We start from the raw sequence: 27072 nt of genomic DNA, 5'->3' as shown, positions 1-27072 counted from the left end.
TATCTTTATTCAATATAGAAGCATTACACTTTCTTATTGATGGTCAATTGAAACACTACCACCGGGTCGGAAAGAAAATACCCTGACCTGAGAAGAACCGGCGAAAGAAACTCAGCGGGTTTTTTTTTTTGTTTGTCTTATGTATTATATAAATAAACAGTTTAATATGAGATGAAATAGCCAGGAGGCGATCGTATCATTCCCAAAATCGTTTCTTAACTTGAGTGCATTTAATTAAGATAGGAAAAAATACAAGACATGTAGATTAAATATATGTTATATTGTAATGTTCAATAATAATCATGAAATTCCGACCACTGGTCGTATATATTAAATCAATGACCATAAAATGCAGCCTCTTCAAATGAAATCAATGTGATATCAAAATCAGCTTAATAATATTCTAGGCTATACATTCATGTATGGATAATTATTTTTTTATTACGCCAAGCTTGGCAGGCCATTGGCAGGCCGTTGACTCTTAATTGTTGGAGGTGCCGCTTCAGTTGGCCAAGCTAGATGATTACTGTCTTGGCACAAAATTCTATGAAAATGGAAATTATAGGGAATATGCTTTCTAGTCATGTATGTTGTCGTTATTTGATTTTTTATCTTATTTACGAAGTAATAGGATTCGTTTTTGTTTGATAAGGTTTTTAAGAGTTTTTTTTTTTAATTACGTGTATTTAAAACCGTGGGGGACACGCTGTCATAACGATAAGTGTATATAATATATCATTATTTACTTAGCGAGGATTTTATAAATAAATAGTATTAGTTAAGTGATCAGTTATGAATGCCTCAGAAATTAAAAGAAATTGTTCTTTCCTGTCATAATTATTTAAAGTTATTCTTAGTAATAATGCAGATGGAAGTTGACAGTTCGAACTCGCATGCCTCGGATAGCACGGGAAGCAACTTCTGCGTCAGAAGTTGCTTTGATATTACCAATTGGGAGTCCAAATACGCTTCATTCAAATAGGCTCTTACAAGCACTTTAGATTTATTACAGATTGTTATTTTCTCTTGTGACTTCCGACAGAGAAGCATGGAAGGAGAAGACATGCTTCGCAAACTCCAAATAAAAATTGGGAGGGCAGGAGGATGATGATTTTCTCTTGTCCGTCTGTCTGTGACTGGGATCATATAGAACGACTTCATCATCATAAGATCTTTAGGAACATATACAAAACATTTGATTCTACACAATGAAAATGCTAACATATTTTCAACATTTATTAAAATTTTGTTGAAGATGACTCGATTACAAAAATTATTAATTTATGATTAAAATGTTAATAAGCACTTAATACCTTTTTTAACTACGAAATGATCGTTATATTAAACATAGCAAAAATCCCTCGCGAATAATTATATTTCAACACGTAATAAACGCAAATAACACATAAACATATATATGTATAATTACAGCATAACCGCCATTAAAAAATTTAATAATAAAAATACGTTACATTATATAATAATATATGAAATGTATGCTTTAATAAAAAAATAACATTTAACATATAACGATAAAGATTGATATCTTTAAAATAATTAATTGTGAGACTAATTCGTCAGTGTCGCATTGTAACGCCCCGTTGATTCTCTAGACCGTTTTAGTACACACGATCACGACACGACGCCGACACGATTCCTCCATAAGTATATATAATAGTAGTAACCGGCGATTTTTCTCTGGGAACTTGACAAATTAACTTAAAACGCTTCGTTAATTTAAGACATCTTTGTATAATTCATTTCATGTTTTAAAAATTTCAACTTTTATTTCACTCCCTTAGGGATATAATTTCCAATATTACCTCCTTAGAGGGTGTCGAATCAATAAAACGATCCTACTCACCAAATATCATAGCTCTAACTACATTGATTTACTCTCGGCAATTATGAATCGTTAGTCAGGACACGTTATTTTACGGATAGGTATATAAGCCAGAAAAATAGAAGAATTAAGTTATTTCTTATCAATGAAATTATTTTTTATCTTAAGCACCATATGAAATGAATAAGACATATTTTGTGGCCTTACATATTTAATGCGGGTTGGTGGAATGCACATGTGGCAGAATTTCTATGAAATTTGTCACATACAGGTTTCCTCGCGATGTTTTCCTTCACCGCTGAGCACGAGATGAATTATAAAGACAAATTAAGCACATGAATCAGCGGTGCTTGCCTGGGTTTAAACCCGCAATCATCGCTCGACTTGATGAAATTGGTATGAAGCAAAATTGAACTCCAAAAAATGATACCTTTTTTGCCTAACACATTACAGCCAGCACCTTAAAGGAGCGAAGACGCGTTACTACTAGTCATAAATAATAAAACCATAGATAAAGTTTTAGTTTTATGCCTAGAAGCCCAAGGCCTCGAAGAGACAAGGGTCCTTTAGGTCACATAGCATGCTATAAAATGATTTATCGTTTAATTTAGCACAGAGTTGGTAATAAAAACGCCACCCAACGAATGATACGTTACTTTAATTACGGCAACGGTACGAATTGATAATTTTAAAGTAATTATAAAACAATTATGTACGATTTACGTTACTCACGATATGTACGAATGTCAAGCTTAAATGGCGTATTATAGTCATTGATTACGATCGTATGAGTGACCGAAGATGACTCAACTTAACTGATGATTGCGGGTTCAAACCCAGGCAAGCACCACGGCGGTGAAGGAAAGCATGGTGAGGAAACCCGTGTTGGAGCAGTGTGGTGGAATATGACGTTATCCTCAAAGAGAGAGGAGACCTTAACCCATCATAAGGATACTTACAGGCTCTTATAGTATGGGAGAAGTTTAAATGTATCGAATTGAGCATCACGCTGCTAAAAATAAAAATTAAATCTTTGTTTATTTTCTTATATTGAAATCGAGATGAAATGATGAAAAACACACAATAATGATGTAAGACTAGTATTAGGTTTAAGTAATACAAACAGTATATAAAAATAATGAAACAAAACCTATAATATTAAATAAATATTTGACTATATGTACGACAGCTTTGCCTTGATTCGCGTGTTTATTCAACAAAAAAAAATTCAAATTTGGAAATTTTATGTTCCAATTTCAAATCAATATTTTATACATTGCAAAAATAGTTTAGAGGATAAAGCCAATGTTATCTGAATAATAAAATAAATATCTACAATAAATATTACGATTAAATTTGATTGCATGTAAGATTTGTGCATCAATTCGAATTTTCGCATTCTAAATTCAAATTTTCAAACTAGATTATTTATTTTTCGATGAATAAAAACTTACATATATAACCAGCCATAAATATAGTTTGTTTAAAACGATTACACAATCGTAATCAATCACTATTACGATAAGAAATCTAAGATCACGCTGATGTGTTAGTCGTTATATTATATATTATCATTAAATACCAAGCTCGGTTCATCTTATAATAAAATAATAAAGGTCAAATGATCGTTTAAAATACGATAATCATTTATAATTTAATATATATCAATTATATTTATTTTATTAAGTAATTAATTCTGCGTCATTTTTTTTTTTTTTTTTCGATATTCGTTCCGTTATATTTCTTTGGTAAGTTGATATGGTATATCTATACATATAATAAAATTGGAGTGTGTGTTTATAATATTAAAATTTAGCCCTTTTAATTCAATGCATATGTATTTATACACGGTACATATACCAAAATATATTTTTTAATTTTTGTCGATCTATCTGTCTGTTTGTTCCGGATAATCTTTGAAACGGCTGGATCGATTTTGACGGGACTTTCACTGGCAGATAACTGATATAATAGGGAATAATTTAGGCTACTATAATATTTTTTTGTTATATTCAAAGGCGTAAAGGGTCGCGGGCACAGCTAGTAATGTATACAAGTCTTTTTAAAGGTTCTTCTCATGTCTGAGGTGATTTTTGGTGAGACTAATAAGTGTCATATTTCTATGGTAATTATAGTATTTTTTAGTATAGATCTGTAATGCTTAGAGTCCCAATGTTGGGAAGGCATCCACTTCTCTTGAAAGTTGTACACGAAACAAATTTTCATGTAGATTACCTCACGGTATTTTCGGTAAGAGATGAATTATTAACACATTTTTTATCCACGATGGATTGTCAAATAGACCACTGGATGGTTAGTGGTCATCATACTTCAAAGACATTGTCAAGAAATATTAACCATCCCTTACATCACCAATGAGCCAGGGAATCTAAAATGTTTCTTGATCCTGTTATACTTCCTGGTACATTCTTCAAACCGGAACACAACAATACTTAGTATTGCTATCTGGCTGTGAATTGCCTACTCGGTTTCCGTTGAGACATACTTGTTGTAGCTAGTTCGATTTCGAGACAGAATTTTTTTTTTTAAAAGATGCTGCGACGATCATCTTTGATAATTAACAAATTTGCATAGTAACATATAGTTTTTATTCTCATATTGGTAACTCTTAAGTTTATCTTATAGGTTAGCATTACTAATTAAATTGTTTATTAATATATTTAGCTTAAGTAATAACTTTTGAATTGATGTAACTACTGAGTTTCTTGCCGGTTCTTCTCGGTAGAATCTACTTTCCGAATCAAAATCAAAATAAACTTTATTCAAGTAGGCTTCTACAAGCACTTTTGAATCGTCATTTTACAATTAAGTGAAGCTACCACCGGTTCGGAAAGTAGATTCTACCGAGACTAACCGGCAAGAAACTCAGTAGTTACTCTTTTTTAACATTTAAAAATACAAAGTCATGTTAGTTAAATAATAATTTAATTTCATTAAACATAAGTCAAAATAAAAAATCAATAAAATAATATTTGCAATACTTTTTTGTGGGTTCGGCTCAAAATATATTTTAACGCTGAAACAACTACAAAATTGCTTTTTAAAAAAAAAAAATGATCCAAATTTCTTTTGACGTCTGCTAGTCAAAGGATCTTTTTTTTTTTCAAATAGAGATAAAAAGTGCGTTCAAATTTACAGTTTTAAATGTATTCATTTGAATAGGTAGTTGATTATTTTACGTTTGCCTCTTTTTGCGCGATATTTTATGTTAATACCGATGATTTAATGCCGATACGAACATCAGCGGTCATTGGTTTTCTAAATGGTATTGACTTAGGCTGATAATTCAGTGGCTTTACAGCGCTTTAAAGCATAAAAATAAACCTACTATATTCGAGTGGAATTTTCAAGCACCTTCGTTATTTTACAGGATTATAGATCTTACAGAGTAAATCGTTAGAAAGATCGTAGTTATGTATTTTCCTGCTAAATATAATAGACATGTCGGAAAAATTGCTTTACATTTCCATGCTCTATCTACAATTTTGTAATTAAATATACACAAAATTATCAAATAACAAAACGAAAACACGTAGAAATCATATTTAGATAGTAAGTTTATGGTCCATACGAGTTTATATCAAACGACTAGCCCCGACTTCGCACGGCATTGCTGATACAAAACATACTACAGATATTATTCTTATTTCTTTACTATATTGGCCATGTATTATATACAAAAACCTTCATCTTGCATCACTCTATCTATAAAAAAAAACCGCATCAAAATCCGTTGCGTAAGTTATAATCGACTTTGTTTTATACTATGTAATCATCGCTTTACATAGCGCGTTGCTGAGCGATGTGACGATGGACTACCAGCTTTACAATTCGAATATGGAGATAATATATTCTATGGTTGTTTTTTACTTGAATCATTGAATGTTTGTATGTATTTCTGTTCGTCTTAATCACTCGTCACGCTCGCTAACCCGCTGCTACTGTTGCAAAACATATAACGTGTTTTTTTATATATTTTTTTGTCACATATAATATACATTTTAGTATGTTAATTAGACGTTGATTTTAATAGATTACTTTTTTTATTATATTGAATTATTAATTAACACGTTTCAACATTTATAATCTAATTATAAAAGAAAGTCTTGTTTAATTTATATTTATATATATAAATTATTTTGTTTAATTGATATATATAATATAGCGTTAGTTTTTGTTAGTAACGGTTTCTTGCAACTATGCTCGTGTTAATACATTATTCTACAACTAGTCCTACTACGGCTGTGTGTGAGGGGGGGGCAGGTGTATTGGACCCTATATCGTACCCCTAATGAGTATGCAAAATGTTATGATAGGTTAACTAGTTAAGAGTTCGCTAACAAACAAACAGACACAATAATTGTATTTATATTGTTAATTTTGTTTAAGGGCCCAATATAGATTCATATTTATATAAATACTAACATTAATTTTGTTATAATCGAATCGAACAAACAGTCTGTAATATAAATAGTATCGAACAAACGAAACGCCAACGATGAACTCTGATGCCATTCATCATTCGCTTGACAATCGATATCGAAAAGTAAATTTTAGCGGTAATTCCAGCCTTGGCCGTCGCAACACTATCTCGTGCACACACGTGTACTTTACTTATTCTGTTTAATAACACACATATATTATTATATTTAATACAGCACTATTTATATAATTTCAACGCTCTTTTATTTAAGCTTTAAATATATAAAAAAATTATTATTCAATAATTTTTAAATGACACTTCAGGTGTTTCCTTTGTGTTATTAGAAAATTAATTGTAAATAAAAAAAAACAAAATATAATAAAATTTATAATTTAAAATTTTCATTCGAATATAGAACACGTTCGAACTGAACGCTCACACGCGAAAACAAACATTCGATGTATTCACATTTATCGTGAACATTAAATATCGACAATTAATATTCGATAATTATATTATATGACGGACGAAAACAATAATTTATTATGATTGAGTTCGACGACATTTTCGTCGGAGACAGTTTTCGCTGTCACTCGAGTTAATAATAAATATTTCAATTTATCGCTTTGTTATTTAAATTTAGGAGACGGTTTTTCATGATCGGAATAATAATTCTATTTTTAAATATTTCAACATGAAGCTCCTTGAAATCACAATTTAATTAATTAATAAAATAAATGATAGGTAACCAAATTTATTCGATATAAGTACCTATATTAATTATCTGTATCTTTTCGTTTTTAAAATAATTTGTTCCAAATTCAAAACAAAATGATGGTGTTAAAAGTTGTAAGTAATAAAAATGTCCAATTCCTCGTTCCAGGTCTAGAACGGGTGGCAGAGGAGTTGATGGGTCGCAGAAAATGGAAACTATATCAAGACGGATTAATACCAAAGCGCATAGAGGGCGAACAGTCGAGCGACGAAGACTCCATCGCTGCCTCCGACCCCCCTCCCGCGCTGAAGATCAAGACGATCGAGCAGATCAACGCCCCGGAGAGGCCGGAGAAGCTGGACAAACAGGAGGGAGAGGAGAAACCCCGGCGGCCGGAGACGATACTGGAGAGCTTGATAAAGAGGCCGGCCACGCAACCAAAAGTGGAGGTCCAAGAGGAACCAGCAGACTGGAAGCCGGCGGAGAGGTGCTACTTCTGCGTGGACGGGGAGAGGGGTGAGGCGGAGGGGAGGGCAGCGGGCGGCGCGACGGTAAGTAACGCCCTTATATTTAGCAATATGCCATAGATATTATCAGTTTATTTAGGTCGCCGTTGAGGGCTTGACAGATTGATGATTCGACCTGCTTTTATTGAAGTTACAGTTTTCCGACTAGCATTTGACTATCTGGGAAGTGTGTATGACGTATTACTTGTTGAGCTTAAAGGCATTAGGATGATGCCGGTGACAAACAAATTAGGCTTTATTTATTGGTTCCAATACCTTGATTATTCGCAATAACAATTAAAAAAATATACATTTCAAATTTCGAAAACGAATTTTTGAACATAGAATGTCGTTTAAAATTAAAAAAAGTCTCTAAAATTCATTACTAATTGCATCCTAGAAATAGTCGTTTATTTGAACGGCTGGGTATTTTAAAAATATTTCTGATACAATTTTTGCCTTTCTTTATAGGTTTTTAAAGATATATTCTTTAATTACAAAAAATACGTAGCGCTAAAGACCAACTAATTGTAGCAAAACATTGACATATACAAATAAACCAGACTTTTTTTCTACAATTAATACATTTATCCGAGTCAGCTGCTGGCTTTGTCTTCGAGAACCGGATTTCAAGTGATTACGTGCCAGATGTTTCGAACACCACTCGTATATTGTATATATATGTTTATATATGTAACTCATAAAACAACAATTTCATTTTTTTTGTATAAAACTATATATCATAATTAAATAAAAAATTAAATATTATAAAATTATGTTTTAAATTATTTTTAAATAAATATGAATAAGTATTGTATAATTATATAAGTATGTGTATAGCTTATGGTTTTGCACACATCTACTGATAGCGATGTTTTTTTAAACTTAGTTTGTTTTTAAAATTTATATTTGGGTACAACTTTGTTACGAATTAAATTTACAGAATAAATAATAATTAAAAAATTAAAAAATAAAATATAATTGTTTTTAAATATTATTCAAAATCAAATAAAAACAAATGAAGCTTAACTTATGCGACAAGTAGGTATATCAGTAGTTGATCATACTTGTCTAATTAAAAACATTAACTACACACAGTAACAGATACTTACTTAAGACCTTTGTATAATATAATTGTTGATTAAATTTATATGTAGTATTTATTTATAATAAATATGACAATATAACTCTTACTTAAAAACGTTGCATAGAAAGAACAGCTTAAATAATAATCTATCTCTTTTGGACATGAAAGTTTTCACAAATGAAAGTGAAAGACAAAACATACAACATTTGTAGAGAAATAAATTTATTTTTTAATATAAATTAAATGATAAACGAACTTTGTCTTGAGGCGTCTATAGATCTATTATAAAAACAGTTAGATGGTTAAAATCATTAAGACTGATTGATTTTGACATTATTACCTTTATTAAAAAGTGGTGGTAACATTCACCAGTCATTTGAGAGTGTTTATTTCGTTTAATATAATACGCAAGGTTGAACTCAAAAATGTTAAATATGAATTAATATTTTTAATTCCGCGATCAATACTTGAACTACCACTACATGTTCAAATATTATTAACAAAATATATGAACAAAGTCTCTTATTCTACATAAGAGTATAGCAATGTAAGACTTTTATAACTGTAAAATTTACTGAAAACCGCAGAAACAAATTGGATAAAATTTTGTTTAAAGTAAGCTTTTCAAAACATACACTACGCTTACATCTGAAAATGAGCTTCTAAAACATGAGTGAAGACTGATTAACAACTAGTATTTAATAAGGATTTAACGATTAAATATTCGATCTCATATGTTGTCGTATAATTTTGTTTTAAAAAAGGAGTATAGACTGTCTGCCAGATATTATCTTTATAATACAACACTGATCGATGTCAGCGACCCAATAGTCCATTTGATTACAAATATTTTGATTTGCATTCTTCTATAAAAGTTCATGTTGTATCTGGATCATGAAATAATGTAAAGAAGTCTTATGTGATATGCTGTTTTGATGCTTATGAGACAAATTATATGTTATATTTATAGTAAATATTGCGTATTCTTACAATTCCGGTGAATTGTAAGAATCATACAAAGGCATTTTTGAGGAAAAAAAAAAATTTAAATAATTTTTTTTTCCGTCTCGCATTTTTAAATTTGTACCAATAATTAATGTTTAAATATTGACAAATATTCAATGCTTAATCGTTTTGATAAAACAGAAGAAAAAAATAGATTTTAATTGATATATATATATTTTTAAATTATTGCAAATAGTCACCCTTGTCACCTCCTAACAGATATACGTCGAATTACCAATAACCCTGTATAATTATTATTATACATTATATTATAATATAATGTCAAAAGCTATGTAGCTTGCCTTTCATTATCAAACACAAAACCATAAAAAAGTTTGACCATTTCCCAAATTTTCGATGAAATATTTTAATTAAATAAAGTTAAACATTTTTATGTTCCTCACAAGGCTTTATTTAATTTATATATCATTTCAAATAACTAAGTATATTGCCTTTATACATATACTAATATTTAATAATTATTTTTTCAAAAAAAGCTAAATTGGTGACTTTTTCAGTCTATGTAACTACTTATGTAGGTGCATTACTCAATCATGATCTTTATACTTATAAATTATTATTATATATTCTGAAACATACAAAATATATAATCATTATTAAAGAACGAATTACTTCAATAAAAAACATCGGAATCTAATAACATTAAATCCCAACTATGTACAGTGTTGTAAAACAAATCAAGTATTCTAGATATACAATTATTTAGTCATATTTGTCAATAATTGTCTATTAGATCAACATTAAATATTTCCCAGTGCGCAGGTGCGGATCACGTCATCTTAAATGATGAGTCAAAAATATCCTTGCTCTTTGAAATCACTGTGACTTATATACTATATGCTACTATCAAAGATCAAACTATGTTTCAATTTATTTTATACTCACGATCCGCCCCGGCATCGCACGCGTACTTGATATGTCTCGTTATATTATGACTGAATTACATAAAATCGTTAAAAATTTTAGCCTATGTGTTATTCTGTTGTATAACCTATATTACTGTTAAATTCCATCCAAATCCGTTCAGTAGTCTTTTCGTGAAAGAGTAACAAACATACATAGATCCATCCTCACCGTGTCTATAATATTAGCAGGATAGGATTAGTAGAAGTTAGGATATACTATGTATTATCATTTACTTTGACTAAGCCTGTCTAAGTATCCCCAGTTATTAGTTGTTCTGGCACCAAACGGCTATACTTAGTGGTTTTGTGTTCCGGTTTGTATGAGTGAGCCAATGTAGTAGCATATAACATAGTTTCCAAGCTGCAAGCAATGCTTAATATATCTTGAAGTAAAGGTAAAAATGTATGTGGGCGGTGTTATCTACTTAACATAAGGAGGCTATTAGTCTTTGCGACAACCTAGTATATATAATAAAATGAAAAAGTTCCAAATATTTTTATTGGTAGAAAGCTACATCCTGTTATACTGTATAAATTATATTTATTATATAACATTTTTTATTTTGTTAATAAATTGCTTCCGCTTGTAATTTATTATATCTTTGATAATATATATTTATATGTTGTTTATTTAAGTTTTGTTTAAGTTTGTTCATTAAACGTAACTGGTCCGGAATTTAAATTATTCATTTATTATAATATAATGTATACTTTCATATTTAGCAAATTTACAATTTTTAATAAATAAAAATTACTTAGCCTTATGTCGTTCACTGAAACTCGAACTATCAACATAACAAAATTTCATCCAAAGTAGCTGTTTATATAAAAAGGTTTCAGACTGATTACTGATTAATAATATTAATAGAAATATATTAAAAACAATATTTAACATAACACATATAGTTAAATATAGTTCAGCCGAAGATCTAGTTATTTTATAGGAATCCCATGAAAGCTATATAATTATCTTAGCCATATTACACTATTTATAATTCTGACATTTATAATTCTGACATATGTCAATTTATCGAAGCGTTATCGATATCAATAAGACTATCAATAAGATGATATTTCTTATCATTATTTCGTGATGGAGTTAGTTATTTAGAAGTCTTTTCGTTAGTTAGAACTCTTTGAGATTTTTTCTTTACTTTGGTATTGAATTTAGAGATTTTGCTTGAAAGAGATTATTAAGATGACTCTTAGACTTCTAGGTCTTCTACAGTTTTATATTAAACCAGTTGTCTTTCGCTTTGCTGTCGTTTTAAGGATTGGTGTTGGATGCCTTTCCTTTTTCATTTTTCAAACTTACCTCATTCAAATTTCTTTAAATTCAGTTCACTATCTGTGATACAGCAACAGGCATTATATAGAAGTTATTTATAATATCAGTATAGCTAGATGGATATAACAAAAGGGGAGGACCTAAGAAACGATGGATGGATTGTGTGAAGATGTGGCTGATAAGAATGTTACTTGTGAGATGACGTCAGATAGAGAAGTATGAAAGAAGACATGCTGCGCTGACCCCAAAATTGGGAGTTCAGCTAGATCTGTATGCCTAGATTAGTATAGATAATGTATCATAAGAAACGGTGATACTCTTGTAAAACTGTCTCTATAATATTCAAAACAAATGATACAAATGATATATAACTTAATTATTCATAATTTTATTCTTAAATTAAACTTTATACAACAGTCCTGTGATAGTAGTTTCTATTTTGTATGTATTAATAGATATTTTTAAATTTAGATAAATACTCTTCTAATAAATAAAATATTAAATTAACGGATTAGAATTGAGGCATTTGGAAAATGTGTCTTAAAAACTTTTTATAAAAACCAAAAAGTTTGATGTCAAATTGTCAAATGGTTTCTTACAATCAACAAGTGAAACAATTATAAAATAATGTGACCCACGGTTGAGAACCTATTCTCAGCGGTTTAGCAACTAACCGTTGATATTTTATTAAATTAAGACAATAATTCTATAGTAACTAATAAATTAAAATCATATTAATTGAATCTTAGATGTTTTTGTTAAAGTATATTAGAATCAAGCATTTCCGATATTTATTTTAAGAAGATAAATTAAGGGTCAGACTTGTTAATAATGATTATTTGTTATTTAGAGTTTTTAATTTTATCTATTAACAAAGATTAAAATACTTTACATTACAAATGTTTACTACAATTTTAATAATAATATTCTCAAAGAAAATTATGTAAATTATACGTATATATGTACTGTTTATTATGTAGTTCTTATTTGTTAAGAATTGTAAGAAAGTAAAGAAAAACGTAAGCTAAAAGATCACTACGCACGTAGATTACAATTAAAAGAGGTTTAACTTATACAGCTAAAACGCTCACCGGTACTTAGGTTATGTCCCTTGTGCCTGTAATTACACTGGCTCACTCACCCTTCAAACCGGAACACGACATTAAAGGCGGCAAAACGACTGATCATTTGATGGTACATCCTGAGTGTATCTTGACAATTATGTGCGTAAATAAAAAAACGTTTTGACTTTTTTCTATTATTTAATCTGGCAACACTTACGAGACTTCTGAAGGAAAACCTTTTTCGTGCATTTGTTATTTAATCGACGATACATAAATGACGCTGAAATTTATGAATTAGTTTAAAAATGTGAATGAAAAACCGAATCACCGGTTCCCATTGTCAATGTTTCTCACGGCGCATTCACATATGAATTATTTTCTTTAAAAATGGCGGTTGTAATACAGTGTACCGCTAGATAGGATTGTTTACAAAGCGGGAATTTTTATTTAATAGCAACACTGAAGTTTTTACTTAAGCGATTTGGTGAATTGAGATTCAAGTTATGTAAAATGAAATTTGAAATTCCATAAGTTTACTCATTAATATGTATAATTAAATATATTGTAAATTGCTTTTGAATAATTAATCTAATGATGTGTCATGTGAATTCTCAGATTTTATAAGGATTTGGTATTACAAATACAATTCTCAGAATATAATTATTAACGTAGATTTAGTATTTATTCGATATTTAATTGAAAGTAGTTTAGATATAAAGGCATTTTCAGACACGAGTTAGGTTAGTAACGAACTTTTATCTTTTTATTTTTATGATGGTTTAAACAAATTCAAATTAAATCTTGTACATCGAAAGGTTAGTCTCTGGGAAGGGAATAAGGACGCCATTTTATTTAATTCATAAATTAAATAAAAATATGTTTAATTTTTTAAAAATGTTTCAATACGAAGCCTATAATTTATTATAATATTAAAAATTATTAAACATGTAAATAAAATGCAAGCAATAAATACAGTTATATCTTGACTCATCGAAATGAGCCCTACATGCTAATATTTATTGTGTAAGAATTTTGATCACGCAAACGTTTTTTTTTTCGCACAAAAATCATTTAAATATGCGCGTTACAGAAATCGTTTTTTTTTATGAAATACGCAAACATAACGTATTTTTTGTATTAATTTTATCATTACAATAAAAAGGCTATTAATATAAAAATTGTTATTCAAAATCAATAAGTTTTTATGTTCGTTTTATTTTTACAGCCTTTATTTATTGCATGTTTTGTTTCAATACGTGTAATTTTATTAACTTAATTATAACCACAATGTTTCTGTACTTCATAGAATGTAACTTTTTTATTATTAATAAGTCGTTACTAAAATAGCCATAAAACATTCGAATTATTAAATAATTTAATATGAAATATTTTCGGTAATATTTTCACCGTTCGTCTTAAATACAAACAGCGGTAATCGAATGAATAATTTTGAATGCTTTCGGGATTTTTTAATCGACCTAATGGCTTCTTGTAATGCGCTTAACCCATTATCGGGCTAGCGGCTAAGTCTCGTCACAATTGGGTGCTGCAACAAAGGGCATTCATGATAAAATATAACCGTTCTCCACTAATTAATAAGACCGTTGCATCCGTATCAACGTTTCTAATCATTGTCTGCCCATAATTGCAGTATATTGTAAACCCTTTAGCTTACAATAGCAATTATGTACCTTGTCTAAACCAAGCTTTAGAGCGACCACCCGTCTTGACCCCCGGGACACCATACGAACCGTCTAAACGTACCGCTCGCTCCTCACCCCGGGGACTAGGAAGGGTCTTAGTTGGCTGGCGGTACGGCTAACCATAGTTTCAATTTACGAAACAATGCCTTATCCATTTGCTACGATTCCACGTCAAAGTAGAAAACTAGTATTTTGATTAATACGCGAGAAAGAGATGGGGTGCGTGCGTTTTCATGTAACGTTCGAATATAGACTTTGTTGTTATAGTTTTAGAGTTCATTTTCGCTCGTCGGAAGGTTTTGTTACTGAAATAGTGAGCGTGTAGGCGTAGAGCATGAAAAGTAGGCAGTGTTTGAACAGAGAGTGGCGCGGAGTGGCGATTGTATAATTGTGCTTTTTAAAGTCAAGTGTTGTTTTGTATAATAGTTAATTTGAGAGAATGAGTTACAAGAAGCACTAGAGGGAAATGAGTTATGATGCTATTTAGTAATTATAAACAATAAAATTGTGCGAATCATTTTTTACTAACGGTCTAAGCCAATTTCAGGCACATGAGATATCTTTTTAAATTATCTTTAGTACAGATAGATCCAAAATAAAAGCTGTCTTATTCACTCTGCTCTCTAAGCACTATTCACAGTTACACATTATACAACAACTCAATCTGAATCAGAAGTACCGGCGTCCGATATAAACTTACGTACGCCGAGGTAGGGGTATAATTACGAGTTGAAACTTCTCCAAGCGTAAAATGAATTCATGCTATTTGTACGTTGTAGTGTTTTAAATTTTTCATATTATTACACAAAATGCAATGTTACCTTAATGATTGACTGCGCCCAACCGTAATTATATGTTATTTCTTTCAACTAAAAATTGATATACATTGCCATCTATGGAATTTAAGTGTCTAAAAAACTCTTGAAAATTCCGTAGAGTGCATAAAGCTAATTGGCCCCAGAATTTATTGCCATGGATACTGCGGAATTGTTGCAATTAAGTGTAGTTATTGTTTGAATATTTCACTTTTTCTAGAGAAATAAACCATCGTAGAATTAATTTTTAAGTCGTTATTAAATACTTCGCATTAATTCGTCTTATGGAACAGCATAACTTATTTTAAAACGCATTACTTATCCACTTAACTATTTCATTTAGTTTTGTGATTTGAAAAAAAAGAAGGAAAAAAATTCGAAGCGACTCCATTCCCCGCCGAAGCCGATCGGTTAAACAGCATAGGCCGGACAGAAAAGCCTATAGGGGCGGTCCGCAGAGGGTGGAAACCTCGGAAAATTCACGTGCTAGACCCACCCCTTAGCGAAACACGTGCGGCCAAATAGCCTCAGTGTACGAACGCCTTTACTAATCATTGCCGCTCGTAAAAAAAAAGAAAAATGAGCGAGCGCTTTTGACATTTCGATTCCATTTTCGAAAATAGCGCGCATTGGTTTCGGTTGGCGGGAATTTTTTATTTTTTAATCGCGTTTAAAAAGTGGCGGAAATGTTGTAAATGAGAACCGGCTTTTACGGTTTGAGTGTTCTTTGTTTTTTTTTTTAAGTGTGAAATGGAAGGGAACAGAACATGAGGCGATTTCATGGTTAGTTGAATTTATTGTGCTCGGAATTCGATCATTGGATTTATTCTTTTTTTAAATTTATGACACGACTTATGTTCACATTTATCTGCCACAGATAACACAACATTTTTTTAATAAACTATTAATACACTTTGATAAATAGTGAGTCAGATGAATTAAAAAGGAAGTTCAACTCGAAAGCCTCTTATTTCGAGTGTCCTTTGCTGCTTAATGGACTAGAAATGTGTGTTTCACATCTTATTTCATTACAAGTACGAATTCATTTAATTTTACATACGATCATTTTTTTTTTAATTTTCCATTATAAAGAACATATCGTGTTTATTTACTTTTAATATTTATCGATTATTTTTTTATATAAAGACAAGAGTCCAATTAACAAAAGAAGTAATATAATTTATATATCTAAATATAAAATAAATAATACATGTTTTATTATGTATATTTAATTTAGACATTTAGTTAAACTTAAAGTCCATGGATAATAAAAAATAATAAAGTTACAAAAAGTTTTAAATGTCTATTGGAAGGTGTCAAATTACTTATTACTTCTGACTATATAAATACAAATAAATAAATGAATTAATGGTTGAAATATCAGAAAATAATTATAAAACAATAAAAAAAAAGTAATTTTTTTTTTTTCTAAATGAATTAATGGTTGAAATATCAGAAAATAATTATAAAACAATAGCTCAATAAAAAAATTGGAAATAGTAATATTCGTATTTATTATATTATCAAAAGAATTTATAAATGGTCTGCAAAAAAAAAAATTAAATTTATTAAAAATAAGTTATTTCAGTGATAATATAAATAAAATGTAACTATGTAGGTACCTAATTCGTAATAAATAAATAAAAATATTAAAAACAAAATAAAAATAAATAAATTGTTAATCATAAAAAAAACAGTAGACACAGTAGGTAAAAAAATAGTATACAAATTTACAGATTAAAAAAATAGTGAAAATATTAATAGAACTAAACAAACACATTTTTTTTTGCTAGCAAACTTATTTCAAAATCCTTTATTGTACAATACAAAAAAAAAATGAACAAAAGGCTTAACGTTACAGCCTCTACATTGCACGAGGACATTTTTACTGTAATTATTTGGTACTTGTGTAATTCCAACCGATGTAAAGTTATTTACAAAAATCTATTTAGGATGAAAAAAATTACACCTTGTGCTATAATTTCGTTTGTTATTTTTATCCTATCATGTTATATTTTTAATTTGAAAAAGGAACTTATAGTGATAAAAATAATTCAGAACAAAATTTATATAAATATCTTAATCGAATTTGTATTTATTTTTTAAGACAGTCGCTACCGTTAAACAGTCATCTATTCATTTGTTTTTTTTTTTTTAATATAATTCACTAACTGTTTCCGAATCGAGCTTCATATCCTTAATAACATTCTTATTTTAAAATAAATTGACTCCAAAAAATATTGTAAAGTAAACGCACTATCTTTTAAATAGAAAATATATACCTATACAATTTCCCGACTCTCGTCTTCCAGAAATGAAAGAAAAATAATGATTATAAATATAACGCAACTTATTCTTCCTTTTTTCAAAAACAAATTTATATATATTTTTAATATAATTTCTAAAATAAATTAATGTTTTGTAAGTATATAATATATTATAATATTATCAATGTGAATGTTTTGTTGTCTTGAATTCGCTGTAATTAATCGACACTAAGACATTTTACTTAAAACGCTTCACACGCGGATTAAAAATTTTGATACATTTGATGTTAGTTGGGAGTAACAAAACACAATTCAAAAACAAGTTATATTCTATTATATGATCTGTATTAAATACCAATTGTTTTTAATTGCATTAAGAATAATCCAAAAACAATAAATAAAAAATCGAAATTATTACACAAAATATAAACAAAATATATTCAATGTAAATCGCGTAGTATATATATATATATATAGTATATATATATATGATATATGATAAACATCACATAACAAATATGGCGTCCAAACGGACCAGTTCGGTTCACCTTGACTATTCGCTAATCACGTTCACCTTGAATGTTAACTAGACTGTTTAGCCACGTGAGACCTGGCTATTAGGTAGGCTAGCCTAGCCACCGAACTTGAATACTTCCTTGAGGAAAATTGTCGATGTGTGCTCACAGCGAATTCATTTTCGTGACATTAAACTAGTGGGCAGTTAACTTAATGCATTCAAATCCGGATTAGTTTATGTGAAACATATTAAAACAAGAGAGCAACACTTGGCCAGATTTTATCTTTAAATAAGAAGGAGGCTAAAGGCTTTACTAAGTACAGATACTAAAATATGTATTGTTTTTTTTTTTTTAAGTTATATTAAAGGCTCAAATTATCGATACTAATGTTGTAAATGTGAAAGTGATTTCTTGTGTGTCTGTCTGTTGTTCTTTCACGAAGTAACCACCAAATGTGGTATAAAAGGTTTAATTCCATGGAGAGATACAGATTATATATTTAATGTATACCATCTGAGGACCTTACGACTTATAGAAGCATAATTTCAAGCTATTATATAAGTGGAAATTTCTCTAAACATCTACCTATTAAGACCAATATATATTTAAAAAAATCTCATATATTTCTTATAAACTGATTGTAATAAACGTATATTATATATTTGTATATAACAAGACAATATAAGAAATCATTAAAGGCCCAAGAGACGTAACTTGGTTTCTATAGCTGATATAGACGTTGTAAGGAATAATTAATTGATATTTCTTATAGTTTCCATGTTTATATAAAATTACACTGACTCTCTCGTGAAACAGCTATGTGGTGTAGCAGTGGAATAAAAGACCAAGGGACCATAAAATGATGTGTTTTAAGCTAGCAAACAACAGACGCCAGACATATATGTTTCAATATTGTTTACATTATTTATAATGTTACAAGTATAGATAATTTATATTATTATCAAAATATATATTTTAATGAAACTCTTTCGTTAAGAAAATTTTTATATATTTTTAATCATTACCGAAAATCGTTTCCAATAGCTTTGCACATATTTATTGTATCGTTTTAATGATCAAAGTATCATTAAATCCCTTATATGGTAAATTAAAACAAAGGCTATTAACATAGTACACATAGCAATTAGTAATATATCAACATATTTAATTTAATTGATGAAAGAAACTAACTACTTTGTTTATTGGCAGAGTTCTCTGTGGAATCTACATAATGAACTTTAATTATTATCTAAAATTATTCAAAAGTACTTGAATAAGGATGTTAATATTTAAATATATATAAAACTATATAACTTTTTAACACGGATAATATATTTAAATATTTATGTAATATCCTGAAGCGATGTCAAAATGTAAATAACTATTTATATTAGTACATAAATACGTCAATTTGTACAGCTATTATCGTTGTACTGTTATATATGTATGCTATATTTAATGTCAATGGCAATTTATATTCATGAAACATTTAATTTTGACATTTTTCTTGACATTAACTCTATTTAATACTCGCGCCGATAAACAGTTCACTGTCTGGTTAATGCACGCCAAATGACCGACTACAACGCACAAACCGCTCCAACGACCTGCACTCTGATAAATAAATAATAACTAACGGCCATCTAATTGGACGTTGTATGTAACAATCAATGCTTCTATATATATTTTTTTTTTCTAACTCCATTGTTGCCGATGACAGACGCGAGCCAGGCCGGCAGAACACAGCTGCTCCCTTGCTCCCATTATTTGAACTTGAAAAAAAAAACTACACATAATTTACCGCTCGCCAAATGGTGGGGTCTACACATTCTAATTCTAAACTTGCGGCCTCGACCAATGGCGGCCGAGGACGAGCAAACATGGCGGTCGTGGGAACCGGTTAATGGGCCGTTTGAATTTAGAATAGCATTTTTTATTAACGAGTTCGTTACGTTACGAGAACAATGGTTTTTTTACCTAATTTATTACATGAAGAATTAGATGGGTTATTGCATGTGCCATATAATATATATTATTACGACTTCATGTTCCTGAATAACAAAGACCTCTTTTGTACAGTCCTTTTTTAATTTGTCTGAACTCTACATAAGAATAAAAGCAAGGCTCATAGGTATTCTGCTTAGTTAAATTTAATCCCTGTAATTTTCCATTACAGTGGTAAATAACATTGAAATTTATAGATAACACATGTAAATCAATATTAGAAAAAGGTTATTTATTTTTAATTAATGTATCATGATAATATTGGAATTGTATGATTACATATAAGATGTGAATTGAATTCGAGGTTCATAATTTTCTTAGACCACGAACAACCATGACTCAATTTAAAATCCACAAAATAACAATCATAATATCAAAATATCAAATATCAAATTAAGAACGTTTTTAAATACTTTTTTTTTTAAATTTTGACTGTGCATTTAATTGTTTTGAAGATTGAAGATAAAAAATAAACGCGAATATAATTTTAAATTAAGAACGTCATGACAAAGTTCTAGGGACCGAGTGACTTTTTATTTTTAATTGAAAAGTTTAAGTAAATAAAGGTAATATCTTCTATGCAACAAGGAAATCATAGTTTAAACATTATTTACTAAAGTAAATTGTGTGCAAAAAATCAAGGTTGCACGTTAAGTGTATATTTATCCTTATTTATTAAACGATTAAGGCTAAAATAGCGGAAAGTTGACGCCTCAATTGCTCACAGGAAAATCGTATTGGATCAAAGTCGTTCTTTTGACAGCCATTAATATACTGACTACCTACTTTGCTATGTAATACCTATTCACTTGATACATAATACTTTATAATATCTGTAATACGTTGCAATATTTTTCTTTTATTTATATGCAAAGATCTCCAAATTACTGCCAAAAACAATTACGAAAAAATGTAATCACTTAGCTACTACTAGTTACTCAAACATTCTTGAAAATAAGCATGATTATCATTAATATATACTATATACTCTAATATACAGTTATAATTAACAATAAATTTTAGGAACATAAAATTATTCGTATGTCAATCTATTAACCTTATATAAATGTATTTCTTCGAAATAAAATGAATTTCATTAATCCAAAAGCAATATCAATACATATATCGTAAAAGCTTCTATATTCCCGTTCATTTAGCTATGTATCTCCTAAGTTATAACATAACTATATATAATAAAAAGATTAAAACATAAAATAAAATTTATTGCTAACAGAATAATAATTGTTCAACATTTGACAATTTTCTTAATTAGTTTTCCTATTGTTCCAGAGTCCCGCGTCAGAATCAGACAGCAGTTCTGTGTCGGGGGCAAAGAGTCCGGCTGGACCACCGCTGCTCCACCACTTACTGCAGCTACAGAACCAGAATCCCCAAGCGATCGCACAGGTTTGATTGATTATGTAAAATATAAAAAAAAAATTCAAAAGTCAAATACATAATATTTTTAAACAATGGAATTATTTCAAAAGAAACCTAGGAATCAAAATAATGGATCTTCCTCATTTTAATTTAAAAAATAAAAGATCTAACAATGCATAACACATATTGGAAGATCTGACACTAAATTTAAAAAAATGTCAATCATATCGAAATAATCTTAAAAGTTTAAGGAATTAAAACTTCATCAAAATCGATGTCTTTCCCATGGTTGGTCATCTATTAATTGCATCCGATTATTCTTTATCTCTTTCTATCCTAAGCTTCCCTTTCACAATCCATCCAAGTATCCGTTACTCCAAAATAACCCACCATTCTTAATTTAAAAATGATGGTCGAGTACAATTGCTAATCAACTAGCTGTATGTTGGTTGGTAACAGCAGGCGTACACGGAGATGTGTGTGCAGTTCCAACAGATGATAGCGGCCCTGACGGCGTTGGGGACGGGGCTGATACCGCCAGCGCTGTCGCAGGCCTGGATGATGCAGCGGTTGGCAACGGCAAGACCCCAGACTGAGAGGTCAGTGACACCACAACATAATACTCTTCCAAATATCATTTCAGACAAGCTCATCGTAATACGGATTAACCAATACACTGAATTGTAATCCAAATATAACTTAATATTATACATATCCTGATCCCAATGTAATAAGGCACTTGTGTTATTGAAAATCAGAAGTACCACAAACATCCAGACCCAAGACAACATAGAAAACTAATGAATTTGAATATTGATATATGTTAGATTATAGGGGAATCGCAAATTATAAATGACCTAATAATCATAGTATATATTCTAGTCTCACAGAAATATTATATTAGTTTAGTAAACGATCCATTGAAGTACATAACAGGTAAATACCAAAAGTATGATTGTACAAACTTATAAGGCAGGCGGATGTTAAAACTTAATTGCTCGTGTGAAAAAAATCTTGATACAATAATGCGATTTCGTCAGATATTCTACTTAAAACAATTTAAATTGCTATAAAATAACAATTATAAATAACTAGTAACCCGCCCGGCTTCACACGTGTTCAATACTGATACTAAATATACTACAGAATATGTTTATTTACGACATCACACTAGAATCATCTGAAATTATTAGCATTTGTTTACTATGTTGTCTATGTGTTATATGCGAAAATCTTTCTCTCGAATCACTCTATCTATTAAAAAAAACCGCATCAAAATCCATTGCATTATATTAGGGATCTAAGCATTCAACAACTTTGTTTTATACTATGTAATCGTAATGACTATATTAAGTTTCAAATTTAAATGATGTTTAAAACAGTTATTATTTAAAAAAATATTCGAATATTTTAATTGAAGCAACATATAAATACACAACGAAAGATACACTACAATAAACAAGTTGAAACTGTAAAATCAATTCAAATAAATTAAACGATAGCTCAGTTAATTTGCAATGCAGCAAATTCACAAGGATCAGATGTAATTTATTGATGAATAAAACAAAATAGTTCGAAAACAACTATTCGAAACACCATTCTAATGGCATTGAATGCTCAAATATCATACGACGAGTACAATCAAAGCCTACATCGATCTACAGCCGATGACTTATATAAGAGACAATTTAAACTCATATTGTTTATATACCTCTGATAAGGTTAAGGTTTTATTCGACTAACTTTATTTCAGTTATAAAAATGTCTGTAACATTGTGATCTAAAGTGCAATAGATTCTTAGATTCAATGATGATACTTAATTAATCTCTATGTAAATAACAAGATTCCATAATTAAGTGTTCGCCAAATTCGTGTTAAACCTATGTATATGGAATTTGTATCGTCAATCGTTTTCAATCAAAAAATAATTCTCCATTGACAAACAGGAGAGTAAATGACAATAAAGTCATTTACTTTATCACATTAGTCAAAATTGTATAAATAATTTTCATATTTAATTGTCTGTCTCTATATTTGATACAAGAAGTCATATCTTCAACAACCATTTCTACTGATATCTTTTGACGTAATTGTATTATTACTTATTAGTTTTTCTTCCCAATATTTAAAGTTGGGTCTCTCTAGTATACATACTTGTGTCAGATCCACTTTTCCATTACATACTATGTTGTATGAAAACAACAAAAGAATAAAGAACTTTTGATTAATATCAATAAAAACAAAATACATTATAAAGAGTTATATCATCAAATTAAAATATTTTCAAGTAATCGTCATTTTACAAACTACATTAAGTGAAGCTACCACCGTTTCTTAATACAGATTCTACCAAATATAAAGGAATAAATAAATGAGATCATCTAACTGGATCATGACTTAAAACAACCGACATAAGTCTACCTGTTGCTGCGAAGGAATTAGTAAATCATATGAAAATCGTCACAGTAAATTTAATGCCTTTGATATCAGTGTCATTACGATTAATGTTACAGCAATATTAAACGATAAAAAACTCTATATCGAAGCCACGAAGGTTCATTATCGACCTCACCTGCATGTAGGTAAGCGTGTGTCCCTATAAATAAAGATGAATCCTTGAGACGTGCAATGAATCGTTACTCAATACGGAACTAGCTCAGATACGCGGTTTTACTCGGCGAACCGGTTTCAACTGGTTCCAGATCAAATCACTGTCTCGTCTTAAATGAGTAATTATTATTGTTCATTGAATCGATGTCTTATATAGATCGAGTTATGATATTTCAAATCGTGAATAAAAATCATTTAGGATCAATTAAATGTTTAATATAAAAGTCTTATTTATGCCAAATTAAATTCTATCAAGAATTCGGCAGTGAAATTATCTTCACTTGAGAAGAAACTGCCGAAAAACTTATCAACTTTTTTTGACTATTTATCATTTATAAATTCAGTATCAAAGTAAATAAAGTCAGAGATCGTTGCATTACCAAAACGTGCTATCAACCACGAACTCCCAAATATATAACAACATTTAAATATTAGACAGTTAGAAGTGAAATAAAATGTATAAGTTATAAAGATGCAAAATTTAAAATCTCTTGTATTATAAGTAACACAAATAGACAAACGTATATTTTCACGAGCACTCATAACCTTCGCTCGTTGCGAGTATCCGAGATGCTTGTTAGTACTCGTATCATATCGAACTGTATAACTCACACAAACATTACTATGAATTGCATTTTTGGTGCGAATAAAATATATGAGATTGCATAGCGGTTTGGTGTATCGTGATGGGGATTTTGAGGGTTCCACTTGATCCTAGATCATATAAGGGTACATCGTTATCATTACATAGTATAAAACAAAGTCGCTTACCGCTGTCTGTCCCTATGTATGAGAAAAAGGCAATGTCCAGCAGTGGACAAAAACTGATGATGTATGTATGATGATGCTTAGATCTTTAAAATTAAGAAACAGATTTTGATGCGGTTTTTTTATAGATAGAGTGATTCGCATGTAAGGATTTTGTATATAATACATGGACAATATAGTAAATAGACACTGATAATTTTAAAAGTTTGTAATGTGATGTCGTAAATAAACAATTTCTGTAGTATATTTAGTATCAGTATTCTACCCGTGTGTAGTCGGGGTAGGTCGCTAGTATGTAACATATAGTTTAAAATAGTAATAATAATATATAATTTGACAAACAAAAGACTCGTTGAATTTCTTTCGCCGGTTCTTCTCAGGTCAGGTTGTATTCATTTACAAAACGGTGGTAGTTTTTTTGACCATCAAATAGTAAGTGTGATGATTCCATATTGAGTGAAGGAATTTCAGTTTGAGTTTTGAGTATTATTATATAAAACATAAACAATTTCAAGTATTTATTATTGAATTATCGTTTTTATTTCTCTTTAATGTTTATTCCGTAAAAGATACAGTTAGTTGTAGTTTAAATTAATCCGTGTAAATAGTTTCTTGTTTTCACACTGAATTTATTAATGTAAACGGAGAAAATTGACGTACATTGTTTTTTTTTTTAATTTTTCATGCTGCCTGTATCTAATTTATAAAATAGAAAAATATGATAGATCTATTTACCATTTATATAATGAAGTATTAAAATGTACGTTTAAAGTTGGTTATTGCCTTAAAACGAAAAAAAAAATTACGATAACATTGTCGTCGTTACTTACATACACTTACATTGTTATGTCTTATTAATATACATTATATTTTTATCAGTATAAATTATTTATATTTCTGTTAAACATAAATTAAAGTTTTATATAATGTGTCAAAAACGCTGTCACGTAACACGTTCATGCACGCACATATAACACATATATTAATATATTTAAAGTATAATTATATTTAATTCGATCGAAAAAAACATGGCGGCGTTGTGTGAAAAATTCACGACTAAAATTATGGAATTCGATATACATTTAATAGATTCGATTAAATTTTGAATTTAGATCAGGAAAAAAGCCACGAATATAAAGTAACAAAACACAATATAAAATTATTAGGTTTTGAAATTGAAACACAAAAAAAAAAAACAAGCACAATTCGTATGAAAATAAACAAAACACTATCTATATTTGAATTTTAATAAGGCGTTCGACACAAAAGATTTTTGAAATAAGAATTTGAAAGTCGCTTCATTCTGACGAGACTTGATTTAGTATTTGTTAAAGGATAATAAGAGATTTAACGACCACAGATCCATAGCGCATCGAAAAATTTAAAGCGGGGTGCTACAAGGTTGAATATTTAGTTCAATTTGAATTTTAAATGCGTTCAGTTTAGTATCGGCTATTGTTTGGATTGCAACTAGGCCAGTAATTAGAATGACAGTGAATTTACCTCAGGTCCAAGTTTTTAGGTCATGTTATTATACATTTGGTATCTATTATCGTCTAAATGCTGATTTATAATGTTATGTTTGAATAAATTCGAATTTAGAACGTATTACGCTTGATTCTTTTAAATTTAATCTTGACAAAGGCAGTAAGCGTTCGGGTTTGTTTTTTTTTTTTAATATGGACATTAATAATGAACTTGAAAATATTCAAATTAAAATACGAGCAGTTGTTTTTAATAATAAATTTAAGTCTGTATTTTATACGACTCGGCTTAGTGAAAACCAGTTTGATTGGAATAATTATTTTTCTGTTAGATATTCCATTTATTGAGAACGGTTGCCATTATGCCATTTGAAATTAAATGCTACATTTCAGCAGCAACGCAAATGTCAACCATATGGCTATATACGACGCATGCATTAAAATCTCAATTCAAAGACAGTAACGAAATCTTTATATCGTATCAGATCACGTGTAAATAATTCGTAGATACTATATTTAGGAATCTGAAGCAATAATATTTGAAGTTAATATTTCAATATATATTTAAATTTGTATATATTTTATGTAATGTAATTGTCGAACGAGCTGTATAAATATAAATATGACGTATGTGCTTCCAAAAC

At 29.4% G+C, this 27072-nt stretch overlaps 1 protein-coding gene across 6 annotated transcripts in view; it reads left to right on the top strand.

Moving 5' to 3' along the window:
- Window positions 1-27072, top strand: part of LOC124539664 (mushroom body large-type Kenyon cell-specific protein 1) — a 200231-nt gene that overhangs the window by 152920 nt on the left and 20239 nt on the right. For 4 of the 6 annotated variants that reach the window (XM_047116974.1, XM_047116973.1, XM_047116977.1 and 1 more), the window contains 3 exons: window positions 7171-7553; window positions 21476-21592; window positions 22025-22164. In XM_047116974.1, the coding sequence (XP_046972930.1) occupies window positions 7171-7553; window positions 21476-21592; window positions 22025-22164 (640 nt within the window). The remainder of the gene's footprint in view (window positions 1-7170; window positions 7554-21475; window positions 21593-22024; window positions 22165-27072) is intronic. The other 2 variants (XM_047116976.1, XM_047116975.1) reach the window with 1 other exon arrangement.

Source organism: Vanessa cardui, chromosome 23, assembly GCF_905220365.1.
Source record: "Vanessa cardui chromosome 23, ilVanCard2.1, whole genome shotgun sequence".
Classification (NCBI taxonomy): domain Eukaryota; kingdom Metazoa; phylum Arthropoda; class Insecta; order Lepidoptera; family Nymphalidae; genus Vanessa; species Vanessa cardui.
The sequence above is the reverse complement of the archived record's forward strand: the minus strand, read 5'-3'. Positions and strand labels throughout refer to the sequence as shown.